Here is a 13,112-nt window from a genome sequence, read left to right as displayed (position 1 = left end):
TGCTCATACTTTTTCCCCAGTTTAAAAAAAAGTTTCTGTTTGCATCTTTTTCTTGGGTACAGAAGCAACTATATATATAGAGAGAGAGAGGTTTGCAAGGTTTGGAGCACTTTAAGAAGTATTTAGTTCTGATCAGACACAAACCTTTTTAATTACCTAAAACATATTATTCCTTGAATCTAATACTACTTCACCTGGCAATAAAATGCTTTGAAGTATGAAGTGGTTCCTTCCTAACTGAGAGTGACGATTTTAACAATTTGCATTTTAGTACACAGTGTATAGTGAAGCCAGTACCCTGAATCTTCCAGTTGCAATGGAAACAGATGGGCCTTTATTTGAAGATTTACAGATGCTGAGAAAGACAGTCAATGAAGAGTCTCGTCAGGTAAAATTATGTGGAGATAAGTTGAGCTACTCTTAATAAATACTTAATAATTTTAGCTGATGGTGCTTGATGTACCTGTACCATGTCTTAAACAAATCAATATGATAATCTGATAAAACGCATAGCAGACTTCACCCTTGGGTCTCATCCAGTAATAAGATCACTAGTATTAAGTGATAGTTTATTTTTTTTAATTAGATACCCTGAAAGCTGCATTTTCCTTTACCTAATCTTTTAATAGCAGTAATAAGAAAGCTAGCCACACTAGTTTTAACTTCCATACAACTCTTATTCTTAAAAACAATAGCAGCCTCCCACCTCCCTAGCACTTTCTCCTTCTGCTTCCCTATTTCAGTTCTAACCCTGAGGCAACTCCTTCTCTCTCTTTATCCAAATGACTAATTCTGCCCTGAACCGCACTAGAAACTTAAAATTAGATATTCTTTGGGGAGAAAGGGGAAGGGGAGACTGAAGTCCCACTAGTCTGTTGTTTGGCCTAGGCTTGTGATAGAGACAGATGGAGGGAGCATTGAAGAAGCACTATGTAAAGACAAACATTGATCTAAATTCTAAAGAATACAGACCAAGCAGAAAAGAAAGACAATTCCTGCCCTTTAAAACTTATATTATCTTGGGAGAGAACAACATTTAAATTTCATTTTTATAGAGAATTCCTCATAATCTTACCTTCCTCTACTAGGGAGCCCCAGCATCTTCTCTACAATAAGTAGTCTTAGAAAATTGCCAGGGCGGGGGATGGGGGGGGCAGCTAAGTGGTGCAGTGGCCCTGGAGTCAGGTGGACCTGAGTTCAAATCTGGCAGACACTTGACACTTACTAGCTGTGTGACCCTGGGCAAGTCACTTAACCCTATTGCCCCGCAAAAGAAAAAGAAAATTGCCTGGAGCTTTTAAAGGTTAAATCTATGCCCAAACAGCTAGTGTGGGTCAGAGGTGGACTTGAACTCAGGGTTTGCTGTCTTAGAGGGCCTGCTTTGTATCCATTATCTCTTGCTGCTTCTGTGTCCAGTATCATTTGCTATTAATCCATCCAGCAGAATACAAGATCAGTTCCATTTTGGTGTAATTTCAGCCTTATATTAGAGTTCCCTCTACCAATCAAATCACAGATCCAGTGTAAGCATTTCACGGTTAATCAGCTGAGGCAGCGTGGTATAGTGGGAGAAGGGGAGGGAATAAGAAGCATTTATGCAGTACCTACTGGATGCCAGGCACTGTGCCTAAGCACTGTTAAAAATCTTGTCTCATTTGATTTTCTCAACAACCCTGTGAGGTAGGTGTTGTTACTATCCCCCTATTACAGCTGAGCAAACTGAGACAGAGGTCAAGTGACTCTCCTGGTTTCACACAGCTCGAGTCAGAGATCAAATTTGAGCTCAAATTTTCCTTCAGGCCCAGAGTTCTTATCCACTGGGCCCCCTGGTTGGCTCAGAAGAGGAATCCTAGAATGGAAGCCAACGAACCTAAACTTTCTTCTCCTTTGTCTGCTGTTGACTATGCTGACTTCAGACATAACTCTCTGGCTTTCATTTCCTCATTTGTATACTATAGGCACTGAACTAGATTGACTCTAAGATCCATTCCAGTTCTGGCTATCAGAGTCAGGTTTCAGTCATAATCCCCTCTATGGGTATCTTCTAGGTACTTCTGGCCTGGGCCTGCAGCTTTCTATGTGGGGTTCTGTTTCATTGGTGATAGGGAAAGTCGATTTCTACTCCTGGCTTTATTCATTGCCATGGAACTCATTTACCTCTGAGACTCTTGAGAACTGGAATAAATCCCTACAGTCCCTTCCAGTCCCAGTTCTATGCTTTATGAACTTGAAAGAGACTTTCTCCTAGTACAGATCATTTAGTGTCTCCCAGAATTTAAGTAGCTCTCTTCCTCCCTCAAGGTCACCTATTCATATGTTACATGAGTAAGCATGAATTTAGTCATAGGCAGATTCAGGGGAACTGAACCTAGAAATAGCTCCACTAAAGTGTAACACATTATATCTTAGAGGTGACCTTGGATTCTCAAAAACTGTGAAAACTCTAGCAGGTCCTGCCAAGCTACAATGGGGTCAAGAACAGGAGTCTGTCAGTTATCTGAAAACCAGACTAGCTAAGTTCAAAGAAGGTTATCAACAGGTCATCCATAGGGTGATGGGTTTTTCAGCCACAGCTCATGTTGACAATTATGATCTGTATGAGAAGGAGGCAATTCCCCACTTAATGAAATATTCCTCTGCTTTGCCCTTCAGCCACCACAACATAATCCTGTATGAAGTCACAAAATTAATTAGTAAAATATTTAATGTTTCTTTCTTAAAACCAGCTATGGACTGTGTTTTATATGGCGCATAACAAATGACATTCTGCTTACAATTAATTGCTATGCCCAATTAATGGAAAAAACACTAGTTTTGTTTTTTGAAATTCAGTAAGTCAGGGTACACTCCACCAAATTAATTATGGATCTGGACTGATGTAGCAATAATTTTTAAGTAATGTTTAAGACAGTCCAATGAAATAAACACCAGAAATCAGCAGGCCTTTTTTTGAACTCCCTGGTTCAATAGCAGCACCCATGTCATCTCTAAATCTGGGTGTTGAAATAGGTCAGTGAGCATTTTTTCCATCTCATTGAAGTTTTAAAATTATGAACATTTGCAGGCTTTTATGGTATAAAGGATTCCTTTGGAAACATGAGTAATCCATATGTTGCATAATCTGGTTATCACTGGATTTCATACTTTTGTAAGATAATTCAGTGCTCTGTGAAATTGTTTTTCCAAGAGTTATTTTGGCTTTAGGGGTTTTTTAAACTTCTTTTTAAAGGTAAAGGAAGGGGGGCAGTTAGGTGGCACAGTGGATAGAGCACTGGCCCTGGATTCAGGAGGACCTGAGTTCAAATCCGGCCGACACTTAACACTTACTAGCTGTGTGACCCTGGGCAAGTCACTTAACCCTCATTGCCCTGCACAAAAAAAAAAGGAAAGGAAAGGAAAAAGAATTTGAATTCACTCTTTCTGATGGACCCAATGAATAAGTGCCACCATTTTAGTTTTGCTTAATTTATTTAAGAAGCCACATGACTATATTTAGAAAGGTGACCTTGGGGCAGGAAGTCCTGCCTCTCACCTACACTGATAGAAGTTTTCCTATACCAATGAAATCACAGGTCTAGTCTCTGGCTCCCTAGTCTAAGTTTATTAAAGAAGACCACTGCAATGACTCTTAAGAAAGCCTAATGAGTTGATAGCATGTAATAGGGAATCACAGTTAATTGTCCTTCAACCAACTATAAAATTAGCTAGCCACAAACCCAAATCATGTAACAGCTTGGGCAGAGAAGCTAAAAAATGATGACCTGTCTTATCTAGTGGAAGCTTCATGCCTCCATGAGAGTGGGGCACTTGTGTTTTAATTATGAGGGTTGGCAGAGTTTTAGACTTTTAGAGCATTGCTTCAAATGCAGTTTCCAGGGATTTAGATACCATTGCTTGTAAGAATAGCAGAGGTCTCTGGCATGCTAATGCCTATGGCTGGCTATACCTGTGAGGATTAGAAATACTTTGATCAGGGGCAGCTAGATGGCACAGTGGATAAAGAACCGGCCCTGGATTCAGGAGGACCTGAGTTCAAATCCAGCCTCAGACACTTGACACTTACTAGCTCTGTGACCCTGGACAAGTCACTTATCCCTCATTGCCCCGCAAAAAAAAAAGAAAGAAAGAAAGAAAGAAGGAAGGAAGGAAAGAAAGAAAGAAAGAAAAGAAATACTTTGAACTGAAGCTAAGGAAATAAGTAGCTTAGACTAAAATTTGAATTTTTCATTCAAGCTACTTTCAGGCCCAGGACCTAAGTACTAAGAAAAGGGAAGGAGAGAAGGGAATAAGCATTTATTTAATTGTCTGCTGTATGTAAAACTCTGTACTAAGTGCTTTACAAATACTTATCTCATTTGATCCTCAAAACAACCCTGTGAGGTAGGTGCCATTGTTCCCATTTTACAGTTGAGAAAACTGGGTCACACAGCTAGTAAATCTTTGAGACTGGACTTGTATTTGAGTCTGATTCCAGGAACAACTCTCTTTCCATTATACCACATAACTACCTCTCTCTCTAGATACTTAATAGCCCTTTGACCACCACAGTATATTCCTTTAAGAAGTCATAAAATTAATACAATCACATACTAAGAGAAATGTAGGGGCAGCTAAATGGCGCAGTGGATAAAGCACCAACCCTGGATTCAGGAGTACCTGAGTTCAAATCCAGCCTCAGACACTTGGCACTTTCTATCTGCGTGACCCTGGGCAAGTCACTTTGTCCTGCCAAAAAAAAAAAAAAGAGAGAGAGAAATGTAAATGAATACTTAACAGGAATGGGCACAATCCCATAAAAGATGCCGTAGCATTTTAGAACTGGGAAGGACCTTAGGATCTAAATGCCTTGGGTCCTGTTGGGTAAAAGAGGGTTCTAGACTTCCATTCTGGATGAACCCTCATGCACATTTTTACATACCATATTTTTAAATCCTTCAGGGCAGGAACTGTATCACCTTTTTGTCTATATTTTTGTAATATTTAATCCAATACAAACCTTTCCTTTTACATATGATATCACTGAAGGACATGCTATTTGCCCAAAGTCACATGGCAAGTTAGTGCCCAAAGTGGGGCTAAGAACTGAATTCTCTTTATTCCCAGTTCATTGTTCTTTATTCTGCATCATGCAGCTTGGAACTGGGTAAATGAAGGTATGGTTGTTTTAAGTGTCAAATGAGAAAGGAGTGGATAGAAAAGGAACTGAGAAGAGTTCTTAGATCTTAAGACCGTTCTGTCATTGAGTGTTTTGTTTGTGTGGTGCCTTGCTCTGAGCAGCCTCACTGAGCCAGCCATATATGCCAAAAGGTTGAACTGTGTACTTCTTTCAGAAAATCTGACACTTTAGTAATTCTCTTTATACTACAGTCTAATGTTGATTGATTGGTTGAATCTGGGCTCTTAAAGACTAGTCCAAAAGTTCTGTGAGCTCTTAGCTCCCACCTGACTAGAATAACTTGGAATACCTGCCCAGCAATAATAGGTCTCTCAGAGGTTCAGTTTAAAGCTTAGCAATTTATGAAATGCATGGGTTTGATCTGAATCCGTTGGGGGTTGCCCAGTGAAGTATTAAAGTAATATCTGATCGTTAGTAATTGAGCACCTTCTTGGAACAATTATGTATGTGTTATAACCAGAAAGAGAATGTTCTCTCTCACATGGGTAGCATTTACCACAGTGGCACCTCCAGTGTTTTTAGTACTGTTCCTGGCACATAGTAGGTACTTTATAAATGCTTCTTCACTTGACTTGTAATATCATCATAGAAGAGTGGGCATTTGGAGAGGGATTTATTCATTTATGCAACGATATTTATTCAGTTGCATTGCTTTATGCAGGGCCCTATGCTAGACATAGTGGACAAAGAAAGCATACCTTGATTTTTTATTTTATTTTATTTTCTTTGCTGCCAGGGCATTGCAGGTAAGTGACTTGCCCAGGGTCACAGAGCTAGTAAGTGGTAAGTGCCTGAGGTCAGATTTGAACTCAGGTCTTCCTGAATCCAGAGCCAGTGCTTTATCTACTGTGCCACCTAGCTGCCCCACATACATACCCTCCCTGATTTCAAGGCTATTATAGTCTATTTAAGTGAATGGACTTTGCAAGTAACTGTAACACAGGAAGCATAAGTATAAAAACAAGACACAGGCTTGTTTTAATAGAGGAAGCAATCACATTGGGGAGACAGGGAGGAAATACTTATTGGTAGTCCTTGCTTTCTTTTTCATGAAATATAATTTAAATCATACCAGATCTTTGAGGCTACCATATAAACAGTAAGTCTTGTCCCAAACTTCAGCTATTCTAGATGATGAGATGTTAAGAGTAGAGCCTCCACTTGTAAAATATTGGCAGGATCTGCTTTTGAACCTTCAACAACGGCTTTAAAATTTTATTACTTAATACATATTCATTTGTTTTCCCAGTTAGGTTCTCCCTGATTGTTTGACCACTATATTTTTAGGCAAGCAAAGAGAACCAACATTCAGAACAGTTGTTTGTGTTAGTTTTAGGTCAAGTTAAATGTCTTTTTGTAAGAAATGCTATAGGGGGTGGCTAGATGGCACAGTGGATAAAGCACTGGCCCTGGATTCAGGAGTACCTGAGTTCAAATCCAGCCTCAGACACTTGACACTTCCTAGCTGTGTGACCCTGGGCAAGTCACTTAACCCCCATTGCCCTGCCCCCCCCCCAAAATGCTATAAACAAATCTTTGGCACATTAACTTTTGTGCTATAGTGAGAGATTTTTTTTTTTACATTGGGTTGTTTTCTGTGGTTTTTAGTTTATTTCTTATTAAAATTATTTTTGCAAAGCAATAAAGTACTTAAATTTGAACTAGATTCCTTAAAAATAATTTGTATCCAAAATCAGGACTAGTCACAGGACTTGAAAGTTATGTTATATTAAAGTAAAGAATAAAAAGAAAAAGAAACATCTGGAGAAGGAACCACTAAAGCAACTCAATAAGTAATTAAAGGTGTTCATTTCCATTCCTCTGGAGAATTTCACCAGGATAATAGTTTTGAGTAATATGTAAAATCTGAAATTTTCATTCAGAAATTTGTGTGAGTTCCTATAAAGGAAGGTCTCCAGATAGAATCTACTAAATTAAACATGAATTGTTTTTTGAACAGAGAGACTTAAAATGTTTGCAATTCTTATTTTAACAGTTGGTCGGGAGAAAAACAGTTACACCCTTGCAGATAAGGAAGGTGTAAAAAGATGAAAAGTATGAAGTAAAGGTATTCATTATTAAACATGTACAGTGCATTTTAAAAGCTTTGACTTAAGAAAACAAAACAACTTTAAAAGTACATAATTTTATACATGAAGTATTTTCCTTTTTTCATATCATTCCGGTTTTGTGACAATAGTCAAGAAATTGTACTTTAGAAACTTCAAACCTTACCTAGTTTTTTTATTAGTTTCATCAGCTGCTAACCCTATTAGAAGGAAAGAAATGGACCATTATATCCACTTTATTCTGTTACTTTTAATATTTATTTCAGAGTCTGGCCTTTTAAAGGAAACTTCAAGTTATGTCATTTCATTCTGTCCTGAAGCCTTCTTATGGATTTTTTTAAAAACCATTAGTGCTTGTTTCACATCTATTGCTAAATGATTTTTTTACAGTAATCATCCAAATATATTTGTGATTGCCTTCTCTTCCAGCAAGCATTATTCATTTAGTCTGATGTTTTGCATGTTTGTCTTCTGTTTTCTCATTTTCTCCCTTGCGAATTATAGAATTGTTCTCTTTTTAAGCCACTAGATTAGAATATTTAATTACAAAAACCCTGTATGTGTGTCAGTTTTTTGCTCTGCAGAAAATTTTCTAAATTCAGATTCATCCCTTCTAAGGTTTTCATCATTATCATTACTGTAAAAATAGAACTATGATCACTATGAAATACCTGCTTCTAAAATGATTAAATATTCCAGATTGATTTTTTTTTAATGGCTACTATGACTTGGCTGGAAGATTTAAAGAAAAATCTAATAGTACAGAGGAAGAGTACGTAGAAAGACTTGTCCTCCAGGATGTATGTTGGTGGTTCTGTTGGTCCGTCCTGTTTCTTAACTGGACTTGCTTACATTTGCCATCATTCCTAAGGAAAAAGACTCAAAAGATAAACTGTTCCCTTGAAAGAATTGGGACTATTTCATTGTGGCGAATAAATAACACTTTTAACCCTACAGGAAATAATCCTAAAAGAACATCAAATTAGGAATCTTTTTTGGTCTTAATATTATCACTGTTTCTGCAGATCCATAGTCAAAGAACTACTGCCCGAACGGTCGTTGGAAAAAGTTGAGGGAGATTTCTCTAAAGATGTAACCTTCATCTAATGAATTTCTAATGTTAACACATAGTCTATTTTTGGTTTTTTTATACCAATCTGATATTCATTTTATCAGAAGTTGGCATAGCTAGAAGGGTGAGCCCAAGAAGATACCTGTTACAGTTAGATCACTTCTGTTGTCAGATGACTTACTGTTAAGGAATAATTTTATCTGAATGTTGATACAATACTCTTGACAATTAATTACTGTGTTTAAATATCATGGCTGGTTTTTCCCCCCCCACAGCTTTGAGATACTTATGTATCGGACTCAACCAAAGAAAAAAAAAAAGATGGCTGTTTGCATATTATTTGATATGGTTTCTAATTAACTAGCTTTTTTTAAAATAGAAAACTTTTGTGATGTCTACTTTATGGCTATGTTTGGGTAACTTGCTGATTTACTGCCTCAAAAGTATAAATTCATACCTATTTGGTATTTATTGCCCAGGCTATTATTGTTTTAAAGCTATCTGAATATTGCTGTTTTCACCACTATTTTAGAATATCATTGATGGAAATGGACTACTACCATTAATCAGCTCCCCAAATATCCTTAACATTGGGGCTCCTTTTTTTAAAGCCACATTTATTCAATTTTGCATGCAAAAAAATTTGCATGTTTATTTAACTAAGCCAGACCTATTTACAGAAAGAAAAAGTATCCTAAATTCCAAATGGTAGGGAGTGGGGGACACATGTATTCTTCTACATGAAAGAATTGGTATAGAATTAAATACCTATCACTAAATAGCCTTTTAAACTTTCATTTGTAAATTACACATCTTTTATTACACATCTTTTAAATCTAAGTTTAGAGTCATCATTCCTCCTCTTTACTTACTTCCAGTTGAAACTGTAATGAAACTTCAATACTTTAAGTACAGCATGACTAATGACCACAGCAGGAAGTTACATATGAAAACCCTGCTATGAAATAACCAGAAATTGGGCTCCAAACATTTACAGAAAAAAGTCTACAAAATTGAATGGATGAATTTATGAGCCTATTTACAAACAATAATAGTAAAGATGCAAAAATGCCAACATTTGACACATTCTATTTCCCTTTCTCTTTCATTTGAAGACATCCTCTTGTTACTATTTGGTATTCCCAGCAACAGAGTAAAGCCTTCCTATGATAACATATTTAGCCAATTTTTAACCACTTTTCAGAAATGTATTTCATTCTTTCAGATAGCTTAGTTTTTAGCCAACTTCATTGCATTTTTAATTTCAGGCCCAGAAAGATCAGAAAAAGGATCGTCCTCTTGTGCGACGCAAGTCAGAACTGCCTCAGGATATCTATACCATGAAAGCCTTGGAATCCCATTGCAGAGCTGATGAGATCATATCACATGATGGGCATTAGCTTATTACCATGGAGTATATGGGGAGGAGGCATATTCTTTTCGACTTAGTAGAAAATACATACTTTTTGTGCCATACCAATCAGTTGTACTCAAAGTCAAAAGCTTTCTTCAACCCAGTTCTGTAGGCAATAACTTAATTCAGCATACAGCTCAAGATCAGTAGTTCAAACAATGGTAAATTATCAGGCTCCATTTGCAGAACCATGGGTTGATAAGTATTAAGTGACCACGTTTTTCAGGTGGTAGTGCCGTCATAACCCCAGCATATTCTAAACATGAGTGTTTCAGTTAAACATTAGAGCCAAATAGAAAAGCACCCTGATCATAATCAGCTCCATATTCCAACAGAACAGAATTTGTATTCATTAAAAATAGCTGGTACTGTGATAATGTCAAATGTTTCAAAGTCGACAGTACACCTTAAAGTATTACACATTTTAAGACTTTAGAACCTTGAAATTATCTCCACATTGTTCTCTACCAGCAGTTTTTAAAGTACATAAAAATGATTCTTTCATATTTTAACACAGCTTACAAAAGTTGACTTATGACAATCCTCAGTCGCTATTGTTTTTCTATGTTAGTTCTTTTCTTTGGATAGAGACATGTGTATCATGTCTTAGTAGTTTTACATATATCTAAAGCCATAACTTCAGGTCTTTAATACAGCACCAGTATTCCAGGAGTAAACTGGTAGAAGAAATTTGTTTTCCTAAGAGCTTTTTCTATCTACCTTAACTGGAATTGGATTACATTTTTTTAAAGTGTTTCATTTTCATTTTCCAAACTTTATTTTGCCTTTAATTGAACATTGTTGCCCTTTATCCAGGCTCTTGAACCTTAATAAAATATTTGGGCTCTAAGAGTTCAGAATTTTGTAGAAAAGTTAGAATAAGGTCATTTTAAGTTGAATCATTTCTCGGCCTAGCCCAGCCTGCTGCCTTCCAGCAAAACTAAACATCAATTATATAATGTTCCAGATGTTAAAATGACATTGTTCTATGTCTTTGGGTAAGTGTTGGTCTCAGAGCTTAGAGGAAGCAACAGTGATGGTAATTTTACGTAAATGTATATTTTTTTCTGTTGAAAAGAGCACACATGTTACAAATACACCTCACAAGTAAAATTAAAATGCATCTGTTTCCATTGAACTTCAAATGCTGCTATATATTCCACAAACTTACTTGCATGTAATGTACTTTTTGTTTTAAATGGAACAGCACGGGGGAGGGGAGGGAGGGAACTCTAACTTAGTGCTTTGTCTATTTTTTATTTTCTCTCAGGGTGGCCAGTATTTTGACTTATTTATCCTGCTTGAAAGCTATTTGAGATGTGTTCTGCTATTCTAAATGGGTGGTCCTAGTTTCTTTTGTCTCTGACAGTAAGATGATATAACTTTAATGTTAAATGTCAATGCATAAGAAGATAAAATGTGGCTTCTTTAAAGATTTTTTTAAACAATAAAATGAGGTCTCCTGCATCCATGAAAGATATTGTGAAAAGCAGACATATAGATAACTTGTGCAGATGTAGTGCCTGCTATCTGTCAGTTTCATTTGAAATCCATTTCCAATGTTTATTTCCTTTTTGTTTCCGAGGAAAATCATTGGGGGGGAGGGGATTTTATTGTAATGAGAGAGAATTTAATTAAAAGACTACCCCTGCTTTAAAAGTGGAAAAGTCCGCTTTGTAAGAACAAATACTTCCTGTGAAACTTGAAAAGTATCTGCTTTACCATTATGAAAATCTATAATTTTAAAAAAAAAGTTTAGATGCCTTCTCCTTTTGAGGGAAAAAGGGTGCTTTTTTATTGTATAAAGCAGTGTCTTATGTATTTTGATATACCATTGTTTGAACTTCCATCTTTAGCTGGTAGATTATCAATAGATTTGATTTGGGGTGTTCACTATGTTTGTGCAAGAGGTTTCTGGAAAGGTATTCTCCTTTTTGCCCTAGGGAAAAAAAAGCATATATATCAATGTTTGGTTGATTATGTAAAAGCTCAGCTTTTAAAGAACATCTCTAAGTTTTATTTCTGATCTTTATTGAAGTTAAACATTCACCAAAAAAAAAAAGATAAATGTCATGGTTTTTTGAGAGAAACTAATTTCTGCTTAGGTCAAAAGTATGACCTGATAGGATACTTTGACCCATTCAGGTTTTCATAGTCAGTACTAAAATTCACTATGCTAACTGTTCAACTTATTGTCCAGGTATATTGTGTAATTTATACTGAGCTAATTTTAAAGCTATTCCATCAAAAGTAAGCTAGAATTTTGGTGACTGTTTTTCTTCATGAAGTTCTATGTTTAACATCTTTACATTTTTCAAAACATACCTGTGCATCAGGAATGTCAACAATATTACAAATGTCTTTTTAGTGTGGCTTTAGTATGGCTTCATTTTAATATTGTACATACATTGTACTTTGTTTATGGTAATAAGTAATAAAAATGTAGACTTCATATTTTGTACAAAATGTCCTATGTACAGAATAAAAACCGTTCATAGAAACAGCAAACATAGGTAAGTGGCACAGTTATTTTTCTTTAGACAATATCTGTAACTTCTTTATGCTTTAGTGAAATGTTAAGTTCAACTGTACCTACATATTTTTTAACATTTTGTAATTCAAGACTTTTTGTTCTGACATTGTTTATGAAGAGAAACTTCATACACTTGCCATTTAATATGCTCTTTTATCTAATTTTAAAATTCTAAAAATGGTGTATTATATGGTCTAAATAAAGAACATGTGAGTTTTACTTGTTCATCATGAAACTAAATATAGCTGCAGTACCGGGTAATCTGCTCCTGGTGAATATTCAAAATAACATTGGTTTGGTTTTGGTTTTTGTTTCATCCAGAATACATAAATATTGATTGGTATGAAAAGTAGAAAGGAGGCTTGCAGTTAATTAACAATTATTTTTTAAAGTGCTTCATAAATTAATTTTAAAGCTTTGTAAATAAAAGTTTTCATAGATTGATGTCTTTTTTAAATTGCCAGCCTGACCCTTTTTCTGATTAGCTAACATGAGCCAGAACCAAAGGGGAGTTTTGGAATTTTCAGAAATAGCATTACTTGAATTTTGTCAATTCTCATTTAAGGAAAGTACTAACCTAGCAAAAAATAAGATTTTGAAAATATAATTGCCATTTATAACATTGAATCCCAGATAATTTTTCCTATACCCTACTAAGTTAGTTACTATGATCAGTAATGCTGTTTTGAGATTAATGAATATTAATATACATATTAAATATGCCTTAAAAAAGAGAGAGTGCTTTCCAAAGGAGGCAAGAGAACAAGGCTCTGGTTCCAACTCAGGCAAAGTGCTCCACTAGAAAGCACTTTGCAAAACTCTAATGTGTTATATAAATAATTGTACAT

The 13,112-nt window shown here is 35.8% G+C and overlaps 1 protein-coding gene across 7 annotated transcripts in view; it reads left to right on the top strand.

The window, feature by feature from the left end:
- The window catches only part of PPP2R5C (protein phosphatase 2 regulatory subunit B'gamma), a 196,655-nt gene extending 183,930 nt beyond the window's left edge, over positions 1-12,725 (top strand). For 4 of the 7 annotated variants that reach the window (XM_043981614.1, XM_043981615.1, XM_043981616.1 and 1 more), the window contains 2 exons: positions 272-388; positions 9,586-12,725. In XM_043981614.1, coding sequence (XP_043837549.1) covers positions 272-388; positions 9,586-9,717 — 249 coding nt within the window. In that variant the 3' untranslated portion in view covers positions 9,718-12,725. Of the gene's footprint in view, positions 1-271; positions 394-9,583 lie in introns of all 7 variants that reach the window. The other 3 variants (XM_043981617.1, XM_043981619.1, XM_043981622.1) reach the window with 2 other exon arrangements.
- The last annotated feature ends 387 nt before the right edge of the window (positions 12,726-13,112 follow it).

This window comes from Dromiciops gliroides, chromosome 2 (assembly GCF_019393635.1).
Source record: "Dromiciops gliroides isolate mDroGli1 chromosome 2, mDroGli1.pri, whole genome shotgun sequence".
In the NCBI taxonomy this organism is placed as follows: domain Eukaryota; kingdom Metazoa; phylum Chordata; class Mammalia; order Microbiotheria; family Microbiotheriidae; genus Dromiciops; species Dromiciops gliroides.
This window is presented reverse-complemented; position numbering and strand designations above follow the sequence as displayed.